Source organism: Anoplopoma fimbria, chromosome 2, assembly GCF_027596085.1.
Source record: "Anoplopoma fimbria isolate UVic2021 breed Golden Eagle Sablefish chromosome 2, Afim_UVic_2022, whole genome shotgun sequence".
NCBI classification, from domain to species: Eukaryota; Metazoa; Chordata; class Actinopteri; order Perciformes; family Anoplopomatidae; genus Anoplopoma; species Anoplopoma fimbria.
Genome location: NC_072450.1, coordinates 27531081 through 27552348, shown reverse-complemented (window position 1 = coordinate 27552348; position 21268 = coordinate 27531081). Strand labels below are relative to the sequence as shown.

The following is a 21268-nucleotide window of genomic DNA, read 5'->3' as shown; positions in this document are numbered from 1 at the left end:
TTGGCATATTTTCCAAAAATGCCCTACTACTCTTTAGGAATCAATTGTAATAGTACAAGTAGGAATTGCTTTATTTCCTGATCAGAAGACATCAAACTGTTGACATTGATTGTTTTATGTGATTTGAGAATAAAAATGAGAGGGTGTTTGAAGTGAAGCGTCTAATTAACATTTCCCAAATCTACAAAGTGCCGGTGTTCTTTGCCATTCCATTATTAAACAGTCAAGGCAGGGTTCAGTGTTTGATGCTTATGAAGTCTGAAGGTTTATTGTGACAGGACAACCCAAACTGCCATCCGCCCGAAAACCCTCATCAGGCGTGCCCATGATGTCGTCACTGCAACACTTCAGGCAGGTCAAAGGTCACGTGTAGTTTCTGTGGGAGAAAGGCGTGTCAGTAAGGGAACCTGAAGTTGGATTGATAGTTGCTTGCTGTGTGAATATTCAAAAGATGTCTACTTTGTCATAACAATGCACACTGAACTTTGACCCTGCGGCTCATATGTGTCCTGTGCAAAGGATTGTCGGTCAATGCTCTGGCTTGCATTGTGCAAAAATATGCAGTTGGATATCCTGGTACTTTTGGCATACTGCATATGACATACTATGAATTGGGACATACTAAATATTTTTCTGGCATACTAAGTATTATAGTATTATGGGTATTTTAGTTAGTTGGTTCTTGTGTGTTTTTTGTAAGATGTTTTTGGGCATTTCTGCTTTATTTTGATAATGAGAGAAAGACGGGGGGACGACCTGCAGCAGAGGGTCCAGGATTGCCGGACTCTAACCTTGGATGCTGCAGAAAGGTCTCAGCATTAATGGCTAATGTTGTTAGGCAGTGGCGGACTACAGCTGCTTGAGGGGCAGGGGGAAAAAAAATACACAAAAGTACACTCACAGCACTGGTACAGCCTGTTCAGCCTATCAATGTCATTCTTGCTCATCTGGGTGGCCTGGCCGAAGGACACGTTGCTGTTGGGAATGGGCACCATGGTGGCACGGCCGTTCTTGGAGAAGGCGTACCTGGAGAGTCACAGATACCACAATGCAGAGCGGGTTAGGATGGGGTTTGATGGAAACGTTGGTTGTGATACCTCCCCATAGTCCCTGATGGACAACCTCCTATTCTGGCCATTAGACTTCCCTAAAGTCAACCAGTAAGGACTACTACTATGCAGCTACAAGAAAAATGGAAATGTATGAACTTAAGTAAATGGCACAAACATGAAGTCATACACACCTCTCATATTGCATGACAGAGTTGTAGTCATAAGGAGTTCCCTGGTTCAGGGTGGCAATCTTGTTGAAGTTGTACGCCATGCCTGCGGAGATGAGAGAAAACTGTTAGGTCGAAATCATTAAAATTTACTGTTTTTGAAATAAAGTGAGAAGATCTAAATATCATTTCCCCAAATATGATCTCAACGGGTGAATAAAAAACCTAGCAGTTTTTCATTATGCCAAATGTAAATTCTAATAATCAGCTCTCACTCTTACCACTACTGGTATGCTTAAAGCTGCAGTTCAACCAATGGCCACTAGATGGTCGGTCTTAAAAACACAGGCTTTATAGAATTGACATTCAAAATCAACTGTCATGAGTTGGTAATTTATGTGCATGCTCACTTTATTATACCACCTTTTGATCCTGGGCCTAGTTATTTTTACAAAATCGAGTTAATGTGTCTTAAATGAGCTGGACTCAAGAGGCCGCTTTGTGGGGATAGTTCCACATTCGCAGTGTGATTTGTTGAAAACGGTGATACGCATGCTCAAAGCCTTTAGGCAATGAAAGCAGGTGCCATAAGTTTGATGCCAAGTGGGGCACATGACCTGTTGCTGAAAGTACTTGGCTATTTGCCAAGTACTATTGTCATCATATGTTAGTTAATCTCCCTTTTTATTCAGGTTTAACTCAAACAATGAGACTGTCTAAAGACTTCTCTAAAGACAAAAACAATACAAGCCACAAAGTCGACAGTGAAACTGTCTAACCATCGATGATGTTTTCCCACTGCACGCTGATGTAGCTGTCCCTGTCGGAGCGGGTCTGCTCGTGGTTGAAGCCCAGAGCGTGGAGCAGCTCGTGCTGGACGGTGCTGTGGTACAGGCAGCCCTGACGGCTCAGAGACACAGTCTGAGCGCCGCCCTGACGACCCACGTAGGAGTAGCAGCTGTCAACACACAAACATACAGCAGTTTTAAGGAAATCTAACAGAAAATCACCACATGTAACTGTTAAGGGAAGTGCTGCACTACAATCCTTGTAGTGCAGCACAGTCTAGCAATAATAGACTGATTGAAGGTATGCATTTTTGGAGTGAAAACATAAGGACCCTTACCCGTCCCTGGACTCGATGCTCAGCCACTCGTTATCTCCGTTTTGGTAGGGTCTGAAATGGATGCAGGACATAGAGGAGAAAGACTCCAGTCCACGAGTGATAATGGATATCTCTCGGGAGGCTGGCAGGGAAAATATATCAGTTTAACAATATCTGTAGCAGTGGAGTTTTAACTTTACATTAATGTTTTATGCTGTGTAATTGAACTGCACAGTGCACTGTGTCACTGACAGGCTTGGGTTGTTATTACAAGTGTCTTACTACATTATGGAAAGTACCCTTTAGAGAAATAAAACTGTTTTCCCCCCATACATTGGCTTGTGTGGTTGTACACAAATCTTCATAGGGAAGTGACTGTAAAGACAAATCAATATATTTATATAAAAGAGTCATTGCTCACAGTAGTGGTTGGCGATGTAGTAGGGGATGTAGACCTTTCCATTGCTCCACTTTCTCCACAGGCAGTTTCTGGAGGTGCAGGGGTCGGCGTTTCTGTCGGCCTCAGACTTGATAGCGATGTCCCCTTCGATCAGGATGGGCTCGTCCAAGTCGGGGTCTGCAGGACCAACACAGGGTCGGGTGTGAGTTTGAAATACACAGCGGGTAGATGACCCATTTGTAGTACCATACAGATCGGTGCTATTCTGTCGGAATATTATATCATATACCACTGAGGTTTTACAGACCCTTACATGTTGTTGTGTGTGTGTAATATTTGAGTCGTATGTTAAAGTGTGGTTTGGGTGGAGCAACTCAATGCTTGCAAAACAAAATGTTGCATTCAGGGAAAGCATTTTTTAATACAACATGTCCTATAACATGGCCTCTACAACATGGTTAAGGTTAAGGTCGGGGTAAAGCTCTACTCACTGCGGTCTCTGTTGGCTCTCTCCAGCAGCTCACCAACAGAAAGCTCCCTGGACATGTCCTCCTCCATGGTAGCAACATCTGCACAACATGTGACACAGTGTGAACTGTACAATCGTCATTTTGAACACTTATTGAAGTCAGAATCACTTTCACTGCAAATGCATATTCATCAATTCTTACCTTCCTGTACTCGTCCATGTCGACATGGAAGAGAAGAGACAAATGTTATGGAAGCTCAATAACAAAAACAGAATACACATCAGCTCTGTACTATAAGGTACTGGATCCTCCAGCTGTGTGGAATTTTGAAATATTTTGATGCTGAAGGTTTTGATTGATGAAAAAGATATATATTTTTAATTAAGAGGTGAATATTTATGTAGATGAATACGGGTGAAAATAATTATTCTGATGTGTTATTTAAACTCAACTTATTGTTATAAGATATATAATAAACAGCTTTTATTTTTTGTCACTCTTTATGTCATAATGGCACTATATAGATAAATGTGCAGAGTAAGAATTATAAACAACACATCAAAACATTGACTTATTTAATAATTACATCTTATTTATATATTGAACACGTTGAGGCTCGATAACTTTCAGCCCATAGATTTTTATTTTTTTTCCATTATGCATCGTGAAATTTACACATATTTTTGCACATTTTCTCTGAAAGTTTAAACTTGCACTTGAATCAATTACAAAGTCTGACTCAAATAAGTGCAAGGTTATAACTATAGCTATATTAACTATAACTATATTAACTAAAGCTTTTCCTTTTCAAATGAAGTTCCTAATATCCATTTGACGTCTCAATATGTCCTGATTTTAAAGCAAATAAAACTGAATATAGAAATAGATATAAAAATACAATACATAAAAAGGGATTTTTTTTAGAGCTATGTCTATATTTTTTTGGCTCCAAGACATGTCTGTGTTGGTTTCCAATATTTACTTTTTAGTTGATAAAACATTAAACATTTAACATTGTTCTCTATCTCCTTCTGGATGATTTTTTCCTATGTGTAGCTTCAACCTGAAAACATTACATTTTAAATAAAATAAAGTGTTTCTTTTCAACATTTATGATGTCATGTCGGTGAATATTTTACCTCGGCCAAGGAGGAGGACACCAGCAGCAGGGCCACGAGAGACCAAGAGAAAACCAACATGGCTGTAGAAAACCTACAGTAACCAGAGAGAGGGAATATAACGAGGAGGGAGATGAAGTGAAAACAGAACTCACAATGAGGAGAAATTACAAAGTAATATTAACAAATATGTAGTCCAGGTTATATTACTTATAGTATTACTGGTGGGGTTCTTACCTGAAAGCCTGAACAGAGAATGAGTGTCTTGTGTTACCCAGTGACGGTTTTTATACAGTCCAGGTACTCCAAGAACTAATACCCAACAAGATATATCAGAGTGTGCAAACACAACAGCACACCTTTATCACTGTAAATGGAAAATTCTGAGTCCTCCCAACCCGTGTGAAGCACTGCGTTTGTCCCAGGTGTGTCGGTGGCAGTGTGCTGTACAGTACTGCCTTTCTCTCTGCTTCTATAGATATAGCTCTAATTTTCATACAGTTCTTTGTCATTGTTTAAAACACAATTTCTGAAGAAGCAGAAACACACAAAAAACCAAAACATGTACAAAATACAAAATATATTCCATCTCTTGCAAAAGCAAACACTTTCAAATCTATATATATATATATACCGTATTTTCCGCACTATAGGGCGCACTGGATTATAAGGCGCACTGTCAATGAATGGTCTATTTTCGATCTTTTTTCATATACAAGGCGCACCGGACTATAAGGCGCATTAAGCGAAACAAAACAGTCAGTCAGTCAAACTTCCTCCACTTCCGTACCATTGATTCATTAATGTTGAATTCTCTCGCAGCTGCTCTATTCCCATGTTCTACTGCGTGACTGATAGCCTTGAGTTTGAAGTCCGCGTCGTAAGCGTGTCTCTTGACAGGTGCCATGTTGGGTCCTTATACACACACACTGTAATATTATGGTGAAGCACAGTATGTATTACTCCGCCGTAATGCTGCAAGCGGTGCGGCTTTGTAGTTTACCAAAGTCGTACTAAAACATTTTGACAGAGCGCCGTGTACCACACAAAATCGCTTCGAGGTCAGTAAGCACAACCAGAATTAATCCATATATAAGGCGCTCCGGATTAAAAGGCGCACTGTCGTTTTTTGAGAAAATTAAAGGCTTTTAAGTGCGCCTTATAGTGCGGAAAATACGGTATATATATAATACCTAATGGTATTTTTGCATCACAACTATTTTTGTCTATTTTGCTTCCGTAACATGTCTTCTTTCAGACTAGTAGAAAGATAACATCAACAATAAATGTTTAGGTGTATTTTTTCACTTGGTCTATTTGTGTCTGAAGATTTGCATATTTGAATATAACATTTCAGAAAATTTGTCATACAAAAACATTCTTCTTAATGTAAGTAATCACCAGGGGAAGTTTCATGGTGATATCTATTAATAATAATATTTTACCCTATTCACCTGTGGTGTTTCACCTGAAGATGACATGAACATATAACTGTATTGTACCATTAACAAAATACAGCTTATTGTATTTACAGTTATTTAACTCTCTCTTGCCAAAACTGGCCTCCATTGTTGTGCACAACAAAAAGCAAACCTGAATCCTATTCCCAAAGTTCAAGCTCTGATTTTTAAGAAATGTAACTGGTTACAGGTGTTTTCACAGGTGCATTCTGGGTGAAGGGGATTGATAATTGAGTGTTGTATTTCAATGGCAGTGTTTAGCAAACAACACACACAGGCTTTTAGTTTTGAAAGATGTGTCGATGGTTCAGCCTGGTCAATAGGTAGACTACATGAGTTAGTGCTATAAAACAACTGTGCCACAAGTACCAATTTTTGTGACTTGGTGTATGCAAAAAAAATGCATACAATTCAATAAAGGCCACGGACAAGACAACAAAATATGCACACTCAAACATTACACATATGTGATCGTTGAAAAGTTTATTATGTTATGCAGCAACCGCCTGTATTCAGGGTTTAGCTCCCATTTGGCCACGAGAGCGTTAGCAAGGCCCAACAAGGACGTTGGGTGGTCAGGTCCGGCTGACATGGTCATTGATCCACTTCCTCTCAAAGGCGTTGGATGAGGTTTAGGTCAAGTCAAGTTATTCCACACCAAACCATGTCACATTAAGGTTCCTGTCACCCCTCCTCTGTTTTTTTTGGGAATGAGCCTTTATCTTGAACCACCCACAACTCTATTTGGAGTCGCACCACCTGCAACAGCCAACTTCCCATTGATAAAAACGGCCTTGGCAACTCTATTAGTTATACACCTCTCTTTGTTTAAGTGGAAGCCCACTCTTCCCCTGGAGGCCCTTAATTGAATATCTGAATAAGGTTACCATCCGTCCACATGATAACTAAATGCCGCTGTGTGTTATTGTTTATATGCATGTTCATTCAGACATCTTAGATATGTCACTGTGTTATTGTTCACAATACTGGTATTAAATAAATGAAAAAAATTCCTACTACTTAAAACTAAAAAGGGCCCATCCCACAAGAAACAGCCCCAGACAGAAAGTGCACACAAACATGTGTCCACATACTTTTGACCATACACAATCCTGCTATCGTCCGGATTCATGTATATCGTCCTTATGAATATTTTCACTGTATCCTCTGCGACTCTTACATGTCATGTTGGAGAGTCTGAGTTTGAAACATCTGTCTGAAAAAAACACACACCCTCCTCTGCTCTTATCAGTGTGGGACATTCAACACACTGTTGTCAATATACAACACCCCACCCACAGCAGGAGACTGTAGACACTGATGAGGCCAGGCAGACACATAGTGTATGTAGTTACATCCACAGCTTATACATCTGATATACAGTGGATATAAAAAGTCTACACACCCCTGTTAAAATGCCATGTTTTTGTGATGTAAATAAATGAGACCAAGTTAAATCATGTCAGAACTTTTTCCACCATTAATGTGACCTATAACGTGAACAATTCAATTGAAAAACAAACTGAAATCTTTTAGGGGGAAAAATAAAACATAAAAAAGTAAAATAATGTGGTTGCATAAGTGTGCACACCCTCTTATAACTGGGGATGTGGATGTGTTCAGAATTAACCAATCACATTCAAACTCATGTTAAATAGTAGTCAGTACACACCTGCCATCATTTAAAGTGACTCTGATTAATCCCAAATAAAGTTCAGCTGTTCTAGTAGGATTTTCCTGACATTTTCTTAGTTGCATCTTACAGCAAAAGCCATGGTCCGTAGAGAGCTTCCAAAGCATCAGAGGTACCTCATTGTTGAAAGGTATCAGTCAGGAGAAGGGTACAAAATAATTTCCAAGGCATTAGATATACCATGGAACACAGTGAAGACAGTCATCATCAAGTGGAGAAAATATGGCACAACAGTGACATTACCAAGAACTGGACGTCCCTCCAAAATTGATGAAAAGACGAGAAGAAAACTGGTCGGGAGGCTTCCAAGAGGCCTACAGCAACATTAAAGGAGCTGCAGGAATTTCTGGCAAGTACTGGCTGTGTACTACATGTGACAACAATCTCCCGTATTCTTCATATGTTTGGGCTATGGGGTGGGGTGGCAAGACGGAAGCCTTTTCTTACCAAGAAAAACATCCAAGCCCGGCTAAATGTTGCCAAAACTTACATGAAGTCTCCCAAAAGCATATGGGAAAATGTGCTATGGTCTGATGAAACCAAGGTTGAACTTTTTGGCCATAATTCCAAAAAATATGTTTGGCGCAAAAACAACACTGCACATCACCCAAAGAACACCATACCCACAGTGAAGCATGGTGGTGGCAGCATCGTGCTTCGGGGCTGCTTTTCTTCAGCTGGAACCGGGGCCTTAGTCAGGGTGGAGGGAATTATGAACAGTTCCAAATACCAGTCAATTTTGGCACAAAACCTTCAGGCTTCCGTTAGAAAGCTGAAGATGAAGAGGAATTTCACCTTTCAGCACGACAACGACCCAAAGCATACACCCTAATCAACAAAAGCATGGCTTCACCAGAAGAAGATTAAAGTTTTGGAATGGCCCAGCCAGAGCCCAGACCTGAATCCAACTAAACATCTGTGGGGTGATCTGAAGAGGGCTGTGAACAGGAGATGCCCTCGCAATCTGACAGATTTGGAGCTCTTTTGCAAAGAAGAGTGGGCAAATATTGCCAAGTCAAGATGTGCCATGCTAATAGACTCCTACCCAAAAAGACTGAGTGCTGTAATAAAATCAAAAGGTGCTTCAACAAAGTATTAGTTGAAGGGTGTTCATATTTATGCAACCAGGTTATTGTAAGTTTTTTATTTTTTATTTTTCCCCCTAAAAGATTTCAGTTTGTTTTTCAATTGAATTGTTCACGTTATAGGTCACATTAAAGGTGGAAAAAGTTCGGACATGATATCTTTGTCTCGTTTTTTTACATCACAAAAAACCTGGCATTTTAACAGGGGTGTGTAGACTTTTTATATCCACTGTATCATCATATATCTCAATATATTCACATTGTGCTTGTTGTGCTTTATGACTCTACAAGAATTTAAAATGTCTTTGTAACTGCTAAAACACAGTTTCTGAAACTTGGGCCCTCTTTGTGGGAACTACACACGAAGAAACACATACAAAAAAAACAACATATCTTACATCTCTTGCAAGGGCAAATGCTTCTTTAAAAACTATCTATCTAACTCTTCTAAAACTGGTATTTTTGATGTGCTGACCATAAAACACCTATTATCTAATCTTTAGTATTTTAATTTGGGGCCTGCCATAAAGAAAGCCTATGTACACAAATGCAATGTGTTTATTTCTCAATACACATTATCAGAGGCAATGAATTTACAGTTTTTTTGTAATTGCCAAGACACAAAAACTGGTACTTTTGGCACAACTAGTGAAAGATTCAGAAGTTAGTTTGAATTATTTAATAAAAGAGTTTCCAGCATCACACTCCAAAAACAAGACATCCATTCCTTCATTTCTATTGGATTAAAGAAAGTAGTGAAGATAATTAGAGACATCTGTGAGTACAAGTACAAACTAAGTGGACCAAATATTCTTCCTGTAAGGGACGGCATTTACCGTCAGAAAGAACTTTCTGCATTTGTTATAATTTTCTTTCCATAATATAATTAACTTTTCTTTGTGAGGCTTGGGACCATAACAGAGTTCCCTTCAGTAAGTTAATTAATTTATGAGATGTGAGTTTTATCATCATTATAATCAAAGTTTGATGTGCAGCTAGTTGGTAATCCAGTCTTGATATCTAAATTCAAGTTCTTCTAAATTCCTTTGTATATTTAGTCTACAACTTTGAGACATGTTAATGTTCTCCTAACCCAGTCATACCAGGACAGTTCTGAATAAATAGATGAATGATTAAGTTAATATTCTCAGTCAGCGTTTGAGAAAACAAACAAGGATGTGATGAAATAAAGAATGCAAAGAGAGAGCCGTATTCCGGTCAAAGTATCTTTATAGTCTGATCATAAACTGTTGTTCTGATGAGTTCAGGTCGGTCCAGAGAGCTCCAGGAGACAGTCTTCCCTCTGCTGCGTCCATCAGAACATCTGAGCAGGCTTCTCCTGTAACGGTGACAGCACAGAGGTGGATCAGGTCAAAGACTGAGTGTTGGATACAGACTGCAGAGAGGCAGCGTGTGTAATATGGATATTCACAGTGAGCTTATGTGGACACTCACAGCAGCCGTAGAGAGTGTTGAGCCTGGCGATGTCGTTGCGGCTCATCTCCTTGGCGTTGCCGAAGGAAACGTTGGAGTTGGGGATGGGGACCATGGTGGGCTGGTTGTTCTTAGAGAAGGCAAACCTGCAAGAGGACACGGAACAGTTAGAGCGAACCACACACACACACACACAAACACACACACACGTATGAAGACCCAAAGCAGGGCCTCTTCTCACTTGTGGTACTGCATGACGGAGCCGTAATCGTAGGGAGTGCCCTGGTTGAGGGTGGCGATCTTCCTGAAGTTGTGTTCCATTCCTGGATAAAAACACAAGAAGAAGAAGAGTGATATTAAAGTTAACATAAAAGTTCCAGTTGTTTGATTTAAATTCACTTTGACTGGTTTTACATTAACAAAACTGCAGTCCCACATGAGCTTCTGTTTCATGGAGGATCAGTGATTGTCTCAAATGTGGTGTTCAGGCTCTTTTTGTCCACTTGAGGACACCAGAGACCCGCTGTACTTAACAAGATGAGAAGACACATTTCATTTCTTCCCATATGAAGTAATATTTTCTTTACATTGACATTTTTTAAGTAAAATAAATGAAATAAATACATGGGCACGGATGTCAGTATTATCACACTGTCTTTGAGGAGCACAAGAAGACCTTTGTCCCCTTGTGAGGATAGTGTCATTGATCTGGTTCCACAGAGCCTCCCCAGCTCTCATGCAGCACACTGATGGCTTCTGAATTTCCAGTCAAAAGCAGGAGACTAAATGTAAGATTATAGGAATTATCTGTTTCCTAAACTTGAACAAGTTTGAACAAACATGTTTTCTGTTTAGAAGAGGACTACAGAGTATTTAAAGTTGCTAAAAGATGTGAAAGAGCTGTAAGCTCCCTTTATGAGCAGAAATATTCAACATTAGGTCTGCATGTTTTTTTCAGAGGAAACAGATCAGTGTCTCTTATCTGAATGTTCTTGTCTGCAGTTTACTGGCTCTCCTCTCTCATATAACTGAAAAACAAACAGCTGCATTACCAGACTCAACGTTCTGCAGCACGACTCTGATGTGGTTGTCCCTGTCGGAGCGGGTCTGCTCGTGGTTGAAGCCCAGAGCGTGGAGCAGCTCGTGCTGGACGGTGCCGTGGTAAAGGCATCCACGACGGGCCAGAGACACCACCTGCTTCCCACCACGACGGCCGACCATGGAGTAGCAACTGGACGGGATCAGAGATGAGTTAAAGACACCAAAGTCTGAGGAACCTCTAAATCTGTAAACGGCCCCACAGCTGTTCTTTTCTTACCCGTTCTGGGACTCGATGCTCAGCCAGTCGCGGTCGCTGCTTCTGCTGGGCCTGAAGCGGATGCAGGAGAAGGAGGAGAAGGAGTCCAGTCCACGGGTGATGATGGACTTCTCACGAGAAGCTGGCAGGACCAAACCACACACCATTCATCTGTTTACCATGAAATACAGAGGACCATACTGGCCCAAATATCTGACAGCTTTTCAAAAACCTTTTGGTCAAAGTTGCTGCATTAGCAGTGAAAGCCTACTGTAAATGGACAGATTGTGTGTGTGTGTGGGCCTCCCAGGCCTCTGTGTGACACTTACAGAAGTGGTTGGTGATGTAATAAGGAATGTAGACCTTCCCGTCAGTGAACTTGCCCCACTTGCAGCCTCGGCTGGTGCAGGGGTCGGCGTTTCTCTCGGCCTCGCTCTCGATGGCGATGTCTCCGTCGATCAGGATTGGGTCATTGGCGGAGCGGACTGAAACACATCACAGCAGCAACTCAGACAGCCGTTGAACTGCTGCTACTAGAAGAAGAGTGTAAAACTATCAACAGCTGTCTGGAGGAACACAGTGAACGCAGCAGCTCACTCACTCAGATTACTGTTGGCTCTCTCCAGCAGCTCAGAAACAGAAAGATCCCCAGAGTCCACCTCTGCAATGTCCTCTGCACAGGGACAACAACAACAACAATTCAGTTTCACTTTGTATAGAAATACACCAGTAATAACACTGAACATGTCTGTGCAACAGCTCTGATCATCAGAATAGATCACATACCTGCCTGCAGGTTCAGTGTCAGATGAGAGAAGGAAAGACAAACACATTAAAAATAGAACCAAATGACTGTAAATGACAGCTAAAAGTTAACGTAACACTGTTTCTTAAAGTGAGCTGTTCACATTATAACTGTTGGAAGTACAAAGAGATCATGAGAACCACATTCAGCATCATTAGCCTGAACCTTTCATATGAGAGACAGGAGGCCGTTCATGTTTGAATGTTTTTTTTTAACATGTAGAAGTGTTGATGAATAACCAGACATCACACTGCGCTGCCATCGTCGCTGGTTCCTCTCTCATTGTGATCCTACCTCATTGTCGGCCCAACAGCAGGCGGACAGCAGCAGTAGAGCCACAGCTGAGAACCTGAACATAGACATGCGAGCCATCTTTAGCAGACCTGCAGGACACAGACAGGAATCAGCTACGGCCTCCACCCAGAGGAAAGATACAGTGTTTGAACCAACAATAAATTAAAAAACACACTGATCAACCTCACACAATGAAAGAAAGTACACACTTTACTTCATTGCACTTTACTTCATTGAATGTACACACTTTACTTCATTGCACTTTACTTCATTGCACAACTTCTGCAGCACATGCTGTGCTGCAGAAGTTTGCAGCCAAACTCACCTTGGATTGTTTTGTGTGGACTTGAGGTTCCACTCTGGGTTTTTATATTTGTTCGACTGCGTCTGTGAGCCCAAATATGGATTATCTTGGTACTAAGAAAGCCATATAATCAGTTAAATCCACAGGCTTATCAGTCACTTATGGTTGCGACACACATGCACATACCACTAAGGGTGGGAAAAAGGACACTTGTTGCATTCACATTAATACTATGCAAAACACTCGGATGTAAAAAATCGTCTGATTTGTTCTTCTCATCTGCTCAGTTTAAGTGGACTGTATTCATTTAATGTAATGAGTGATTAGTTACATGATTTATTCAATAAATTTTATTTGTATAGCCAAATATCACAAATTTGCCTCAGAGGGCTTTTCAATCCGTACATCGTACGATATCCTTAGTCCTTGGACCTTCGCATCAGTTAAGAACCCCCCCCCCATCAAAAAATAAATGTTAACGGGGAAGAAACAGGAAAGAACTGAGGAGTCATCCGACCCTAAATAGGATAAGCGGTTAAAGATGATGGATGGATGAACATTCATGTTCTCTGATAGCAAAGGGGAAGCTGGTAACACACATATGCTGAGGTGTACAAAAAAAGGAACACCTTTTGTAGTGTAATCGTACCCAGATAGGATGCACAAAATAAAAAACGCACTTTACAGTCTATTACAAATAACAAAATGGTGAATTAAACTCCTCTTTTCACGAATATTAATACATGAATAGGGTCATTAACTGATATTTCACAGGGTTGTATTTGTTATTTTTGTCCTCACTACATCTTTTCAGAATTAAAACATGACTTGTCAGTGTGTGATATTGGACATACTTGGCCAAAAAGACAGCTTATCAACTCCAGCATGCTGCTACGTTTGATCACCTGTGTGTGTTTATCAAGCGGCTTCACCGGGCCGAGTTTACAAAGGCCACTGTCGTGAGAATGACAGTAAATGGGAACACCGCAAATCACCTGTGAGTTCTGCTTCTACATGTAGGGGGTCGGCAACCTTTTTGGATATAAAGTCTCATTTTAATCATCAGTCGGACATGACAGAATGTCAGAAGCAGATCTGTATTTTTATTCCATCCATATAGGCAACATGCATAGAAACATATTAAAAAAACAAAAAATTCACCAATAATCAGGACACTGTAATTTTATATGAGAGCAGTAGAAAAAAGGCTGCCATCCCTATGGAAACATCCACATCTTGAAATCCTACCAGACCTCCAAAAATCTTGTTCACCAGCAATAAACTTAACAAATTCTTAGAAGGGGGCAGCGAGTACTAGCCAATCAGAGGCAGAGCAGGGCGGGTCTTCACGGAATGCAGGTTGGGGGAGAAAAAAGCTATTGCTAGCATGCTAATCCCTGTTCACTTGTATCTTTTCAAATTAAAATATGGAGCAGGACACACAGGTTGATGATAAGATATGTGAATACATTTTTATTAATCATTATTAGTAAAAGTATCAAGCTCACAAGCAGTTAGTTATGTTTGAATACAATAGTGATGATGGACACTTATTTTATTCATTAGTACAGCACAAGCTAATTTCATTACATTTTCAATTTAAGCCAAATCATTAAGCAATAGATGCATTTATGGTGCTGCTTGTAGAAGAAAAAATAAGAAGTTGCTTCACTTTGCCTTATTTCATCTTGATTTCCTATTGGAAGAAAAAGGGTATTTGTTAAAACTCTGGAATGAATATGTGCAAATGTACACCCACACACATAAAAACATGGGCATGAACAAACCAAAATATGCTGGAAGTCTTTAAAGGGACAGTTCATACAAATACATATTTTTCCTATTTACTGTAGTTCTGTTGATCAACTAGATTGTTTAGCCCTGAGTTACCTAGTTTTTGAGATATTGGCTAAATACATTTGAAAAACTCAACAGATAATCCATAGACCTTAAGGTATTTTTCTCTCTTAACCAGGTCATTATTTCTGGAAAGAGGCCTTACAGTTGAGTTTTTCAAACTTATGTTTTGGGCGGTTTAAACAACATAGGTTGATAGCTACACTGTTACATTCGAGAAAAAGCAGACAGGGCTTTGCTTACAACCTCTTACTTACTACAGGAATCAATTTTATAATGTCCTAATTCACAAATGTACATACACTGTATATCACAGGTTGCTGTCTGACTAACAACAAATAAAAACTGTATCTGTCAATAACTTAGAATGGCAAAATGCAACATTTACGACAAAAAATGAATAATTGATAAATAAAAGCTGCTAAAAACATAAAAACAGGGAATCTTCTACCTGAAGAAAAAGTATACAGCTGGGTTCATCTGAAAATCATACTTACGTTACATCGCATAGACGATAACGTGCAAATAGCAAACTTTCATCTCTAGAGGAAATGGTTTCTTTGCACAGGTTTCAAGTCAGGCCTGGGAGCAGTCGAATCTGACATGGATTCAAAGAGACAGAAAACTCTGTAAAAGATGCTTGGTTTCCTTATGCTACTGCTACAATGCATATAAACATATATAGGTTTTTGCATCCGTCACACGCTTCTGCAGATTCCTGATCTACAACATCAGGAGGATTCGCCCCTTCCTCACTGAGGAGATGGCGCAGGTGCTCATCCAGGCTCTGGTCATCTCCCGCCTGGACTACTGCAACTCACTACTTGCCGGAGCCCCGGCGTCGGCCATCAGACCTCTGGAGCTTGTCCAGAAAGCTGCAGCACGTCTGGTGTTCAATCGCCCCAAGTTCTCCCACACAACTTCCCTTCTCTACACTGGCTCCCTGTAAGAGCTCGCATCCAGTTTAAGACTCTGGTGCTAGCCTACAGGGCAGTGAAAGAAACAGCTCCTTCCTATCTCCAGGCCATGGTCAAGCCCTACACCCCCGCCCGACCACTTCGCTCTGCTGCCTCGGGCGATTGGTTGCCCCGTCGCTCAGAGGTCCCTGCGGCCGATCCACCCGGTCACAGCTTTTTTCTGTCCTGGCCCCTCAGTGGTGGAATGAACTCCCCACTGACGTCAGGACAGCAGAGTCGCTGCCCATCTTTCGGCGCAGGCTGAAAACTCACCTCTTCAAGAAGCACTACCCTGAGCCTTCCTCGTAGCACTCATTGCATTCGTATCAGTTCGCTGCACTTATTGAATTCGTATTCGTTTACTGCACTTATCCTATTCGTAGTAGTTTGTAGCACTTATTATATTCGTATTAGTCTGTTGCAATTATTGTTTTCGTAGTAATTTGCCTCTGCACTATACTTTTGCTCTGGTTTATGCTTTAAGATGCTTGTTTAAGAAAGGAGATGCACTTATGACTTCTGGTGACTAGTAGTTCTCTTGAATACCTATGTTGAATACACTTCCTGTAAGTCGCTTTGGATAAAAGCGTCTGCTAAATGACTGTAATGTAATGTAATGTAATGTTTTGTTCTTCCCGGTTCTGTGTTTGGTCAAACTGATGTCGATCATGTTTGTTGTTTCAAAAAGATACGTACTGCAGCGATATAGGCGATTCACCCGGAGGATGTCAATGGGACTCATCTCGGTGGCCCTACCGATGGATACATTTTCGTCAGGGATGGGAATGATGGTAGGCCTCCTGTTCCTAGAGAAGGCAAACCTATGGTGCAAAATACACAGAGGTTAAAACTGTACACCTGGATTGTTTTAATGACCAATGAGAGCTGTTGTATGGAAAAGGCTGCAGGCTTAAAGCTGCATCAAGAAGCTGAAAGTTGATAACATGTAGTCTGATACAATACCACATTATGAAGCTGTTTACGGCTGACATGTTAGCAAACAATTGTCTATTAAGCAGACTCAGAGAAATGTTATCATTCATTTGGAGTCACGTTTGTGTCTTCCTGATTAATATGGTATATGTGGCCAAAAAAAATTATTTAAAGGACAAGTTCACATTGTTTCAAGTCATAAAAAAGGGAAGTTTTACATAAGTGAGACGCTACCTTCCATAGTGCATGACAGAGTTGTAGTCGTAGGGAGTGCCAAGGTTCCTTGTTTGGATCCTCCTGAAATTGGACTCCGTTCCTGCAGAGAATCACAAAGCTCAACCAAATGTTTCAATACTACACACCTGTTACAATGATATGATAACTTAAGGGGGACATATTATGCCCATTTTTCAGGTTCATAATTAAATTTTGGGTTTCCGCTCAAACATGTTTACATGTTGTAATCTGGTCAGCATTTCCCGTCTTCCGCATCTGCGCTGTCGCTGTCTTCCTAGCATCACTGCAGCGAGTACTCACTGGGTGTGTTGACTACAGTATAGTTAGTTTAGCAGCACCTCAATGGTGACTGTATATTTGTGACATCACACCCTTACGGAAGTCCTGACGGCTCCTTTAAGATGCAGCGTTTCTAAATATGGGCTGTGTGCATTATTTGGATTGAGCGTTTTGATACTTTCACTATATTTATAGCACCTAGACTTGCTTCATAATCAATAAAGAAGGAGGAATCTCACTTCCAACATTATGGGACCTTAAACCTTTGTCACTTGAGAACTTAACATTAATTAAGGACAGTTGTGTTATTTGTTAGGCCCCATTTTGGTTGTTTCTATCATTTGCAAAAACAATTATAAAGTTCTATTTATTTTCGTCATAATGGTAGCCTGTGCCCCACCACGACATAACGTTCTCCAGCAAGATGCGAACATTCTGGTCCCTGTCGGACCGGGTCTGTTCGTGGTTGAAGCCCAGGGCGTGCAGCAGCTCGTGTTGGATGATCTGCCGGAAAACACAACCACGGCGACTCAAGGACACTGTCTGGCCTCGACCCCGTCGCCCAACAAACGAGAAACACCTGAAAGAGAGCAGTAAATAAAACCTCCAAAAAGTTAAACATTTTCCAGCAGCGTTGGGAATAAGTTACATTGCTTCACTTGAAATAGGGGTCTATAAGATTGTATTCATGCATGCATATGTGGTATGTATTTTGTGGGCTGTACCCCGAAAGCGACATAATGTCCACAAAGTCCCGCTGTCTGTTGAAGGGGGTGAAACGGATGCAGGTGGACTCAGCGAATGACTGCAGACCTGCGATGATGGTGCTTCTCTCTCTTTGGCCTTGACAATAAAACAACAAAAATAAAACATTTAGTGTAATTTTAGTGGGTTTTATTGCTTAATTATTCTACATCACTCTGCCATCATAGTAAAATGGGATTTTTAGCACTTTTACTATACAGGTAGTTGTCAGTATTTAGATAACAGCAACACTTATTTTTTCCCTTTCTCCTTGTGTAGGCGTTGTGTATGGTTTCTAAACTTGTGTTATTGTTGCTGAATTGTTAAGTACGTTGTGCTGAATTCTGTGAATGAAAGGTGCTGTATAAAAAGAGTTTATTCATTCATTCATTCATTCATTCATTCATTCAAGTAAACTAGCCTACAACTTAACTAGTGCTATATTACTACTAGTAGCCTACCACTAACAGGCTACTGCTAGGCCTACTAGTAGACATACTACTATAACTGCAACTGCTATTACTGTTAATGCCACTTCTACTATTGCTTCTAGCCTACTTTTACTTCTAATACTACTACTACTACTATTACTATTCTGGTACTGCTACTAAGACTACAATAACAATACTACTGCCAATGCTGTTGCTAATACTGCTATTAATACTTCTGCTTCTAGTAGGGCTAGTAGACTGCTACTACGAACGCTACAACTGTTATTACTATACTAGTGCGATTGCTACTAGGCTATAGGCTACATACTACTACTATAGTGATACTACTACCACTAAATCTACAACTGCTATTGCTCCTGTAAACCTATTGCTACTTCTGTGATACCCTTACTTCTACGACTTATACTACTACTACCACTACAACTATTTTTAGCTACCACTACTAATTTAGGCTAAATGCCTCTACTACTATACTGCTACAACTAATGTGACTAGATTAACAACTGCTATTGCTTCAGCTACTGCTACTACTGTAACCTTTACTTCTCCTACTAGGCTTACAACTAACATTACAACTACTGCTACTAACATTACTGGGCTACTGCTTCTACTAGCCTACTGGTATTGCAACTACTAAAAATGCATGTGTGATATTGGTAAATTATGTAACCAACCGCCAATCGACGCCAATCTCCCTTTCCCAACTTCCTACCCCTATACCTCTGGCAATCTGGCTCAGACCACACCCATCTCCTAAAGTGGGCTTCGTTTTTATCTGAACTACACACCTGTCAAGTTTCATCACTGCAACTTGCGCAGATTTTACACTATCACGGTGACAAAATCTGGCCACAGAGAGATATTTAAACACCTGACTGTCCTGAAGTATTGTACCTGAAGTATTCAAAACCACTTTGGTTGTAGTTGCTGAGGTCGTCCCAGGATCAGCTTTTGCCATGGTGACTCACACACACACACACACACTCACAAGGTGAAAACTGTACAAGAGTTGGCTGGTAAAGAACAGCCCTCAGTACTTACTGAAGGCATTAGCAATGCGGAAGGGTACGTAGACGTTGCCATCTGTGGCTTTAGGCCACAGGCAGCCTCGTGCTGTGCAGGGATCAGCGTTCTGTAGACCTGTTGGCACTGCTATGTCACCAAACATCACCAGAGGCTCGTCAAGGTTCTTTCCTGCAAAATGATGTTAGGATGATACAGAAAATGTTGTCATCTTATTATCCTGTTGAGTTTCATTTTGTTGATTAAACTGCTGTGTTGAATCTAGGTCTGATCACTGCAGCTCATGAAATATTTACAAAATGTTTAATCTATTGATTCGTGTAGAAGGACACACATTTTTGAACTGTTTTTCATGTCGCTCGGCATGACGTTCCAACTTATGTATTTTAATGAGAAGTGTTTGTGGCACCATTATTTCTGTCAATTAGGACAACATTACTGAACAGATGTTAGATTTATGCAACAAAACACTTATTTAGGTTTAAGAATCCGTCAAAAACACATTACTTAACAACACCGTTATGGCAGTCTCAAACACCGGTCTACTGGTTGAAAGTCCTGTGTTTGCTTTAACCAATCCACCATAATTTGTCTTTCTCAAAAATCAATACTACCTCACTAGTTGTGACCGTTGCATATTAGCGTGGATGCATTTAATTTGTGTGTCCACCACAACAGTGATCATAACTGACTTTTCATTGGCATTGCATTCGTGCTGAATGGCACAAAAATAATGGCAGAATCTTGTCCGTGTACACAAATCACTAGATTTTATTTTCAGATGTTGTCTATGTACTGTCTGCAACTCCAGCATTATGTATAATTTCTAATGATTGAATGAATTTGATCTATCTTTAAGATGAGATAATAATTGCTGTACATTTGCTTAAATGAAGAAAGCAAAAGGCAGTTATCGTGATGAACATACCAACATTAACATTGGCCTTCTCTAACAGCGTGGAGACACTGAACTCGTCATCCTCAATGGTGTTGCCTGTGGAAAAGAAACAATTTGCATCAGTTACTTGATGTACCAGTGTATATATTTACTGAATTTTACCGTCTGAGTAGCCATCTTACCAGAGTACTCCTCACTCTTTTCAAAAGGACCCTATGATAAGACAAAGTTGGTTAATTCCAGTTCAATGGATTGAAGATGTGAACATTTGCTAATATTTCTTGTTAATATAATTTTCAAGACAGAGGAAGCAAAATTTGAGCAGTCCTGCACTTGATTAGAAAGTAATTCAATCCACAAACTACAAAGTATTAAATGAAAAAGATAAAATCACATTTAGCTTTTAGCAATTTACCAACAGTTTCAAATTACCCATTAATAAACAAAAAATAAATAAAAGTCCCCTCCACTGTACATGGTAAATTATTGAAGAAAAACAGAATTTTGGACTTTAACATTTCAGAATGTTTCACATATTATTTCAAATTGATTCATTAAAAATAGTGTTTATTTATATAATTATTGAGACATGATTTGTCTGCTGATGCTTACCTGTATAGTGAAACCGTGGACCGAGCAGAGGAGGACACTGAGCGCAGCAGCCTGGAGGATCATGGCTGGTTATAGGAGCAGCTACAGCAGACCAAGAGGAAAAAGCTTGCAGAAACAAAAGTGTTCCGAACTTATATAGGAGGGAAAGACAACCAACCTCATCCTAATATTGCATACTGCTCACCAAAGACTTGTTGACAAATTCAGCGCAACCAGAAGTGGCAGTTATTACTCAAAACGGACTGTGGTTTGTGTAAGATGTGGGCTTGGTTTGCTCCTGTTTGTCCCCTGGCATTAACAGATTACATATTTCAGCAGTCAATGATGACTGACCAAAACATTTATCTTGTTTATGACTTCAACATGAAAAAACATTTTAAGTGAGACACCACAGGGAAAACCTTTATTTTTCATGCACTGGTCAGTTTTCAGATTTTGGCTATTTTGCTATCCACAATAGTCTTCTCTCAGACTAGATTTTATCCTAAATTCATCAAAAGTAAGCATTAGATAATGCCTCATCTGCATATTTTAAACATTACTTCTACACACTTTAAGAAACATTGGAATTCCCAAAAGATTGTAGGTGATCA

At 40.2% G+C, this 21268-nt stretch overlaps 3 protein-coding genes across 3 annotated transcripts; all 3 read right to left on the bottom strand.

Moving 5' to 3' along the window:
* Positions 1-44: 44 nt before the first annotated feature.
* LOC129099721 (high choriolytic enzyme 1-like) lies at positions 45-4611 on the bottom strand. Its single transcript, XM_054609072.1, has 10 exons — positions 4550-4611; positions 4334-4406; positions 3396-3399; positions 3216-3293; positions 2746-2901; positions 2346-2466; positions 1999-2177; positions 1244-1325; positions 902-1026; positions 45-376 (listed from the first exon to the last, which is right to left on the bottom strand). Coding segments are annotated over exons 2-10 (807 nt in total). The 5' UTR covers positions 4394-4406; positions 4550-4611; the 3' UTR covers positions 45-374.
* Positions 4612-9706: 5095 nt separating this feature from the next.
* On the bottom strand, positions 9707-12465 carry LOC129099683 (hatching enzyme 1.2-like). The gene is made up of 8 exons (XM_054609025.1): positions 12381-12465; positions 11883-11958; positions 11611-11766; positions 11303-11423; positions 11037-11215; positions 10226-10307; positions 10006-10130; positions 9707-9889 (listed from the first exon to the last, which is right to left on the bottom strand). Coding segments are annotated over exons 1-8 (819 nt in total). The 5' UTR covers positions 12459-12465; the 3' UTR covers positions 9707-9887.
* Positions 12466-14325: 1860 nt separating this feature from the next.
* On the bottom strand, positions 14326-20796 carry LOC129099711 (low choriolytic enzyme-like). The gene is made up of 10 exons (XM_054609061.1): positions 20676-20796; positions 20246-20276; positions 20094-20159; positions 19184-19336; positions 17672-17789; positions 17342-17526; positions 16665-16746; positions 16194-16318; positions 15039-15139; positions 14326-14380 (listed from the first exon to the last, which is right to left on the bottom strand). The coding sequence occupies exons 1-9, from the start codon at positions 20736-20738 to the stop codon at positions 15084-15086; spliced, it is 879 nt and encodes a 292-aa protein (XP_054465036.1). The 5' UTR covers positions 20739-20796; the 3' UTR covers positions 14326-14380; positions 15039-15083.
* Between the last annotated feature and the right edge of the window lie 472 nt (positions 20797-21268).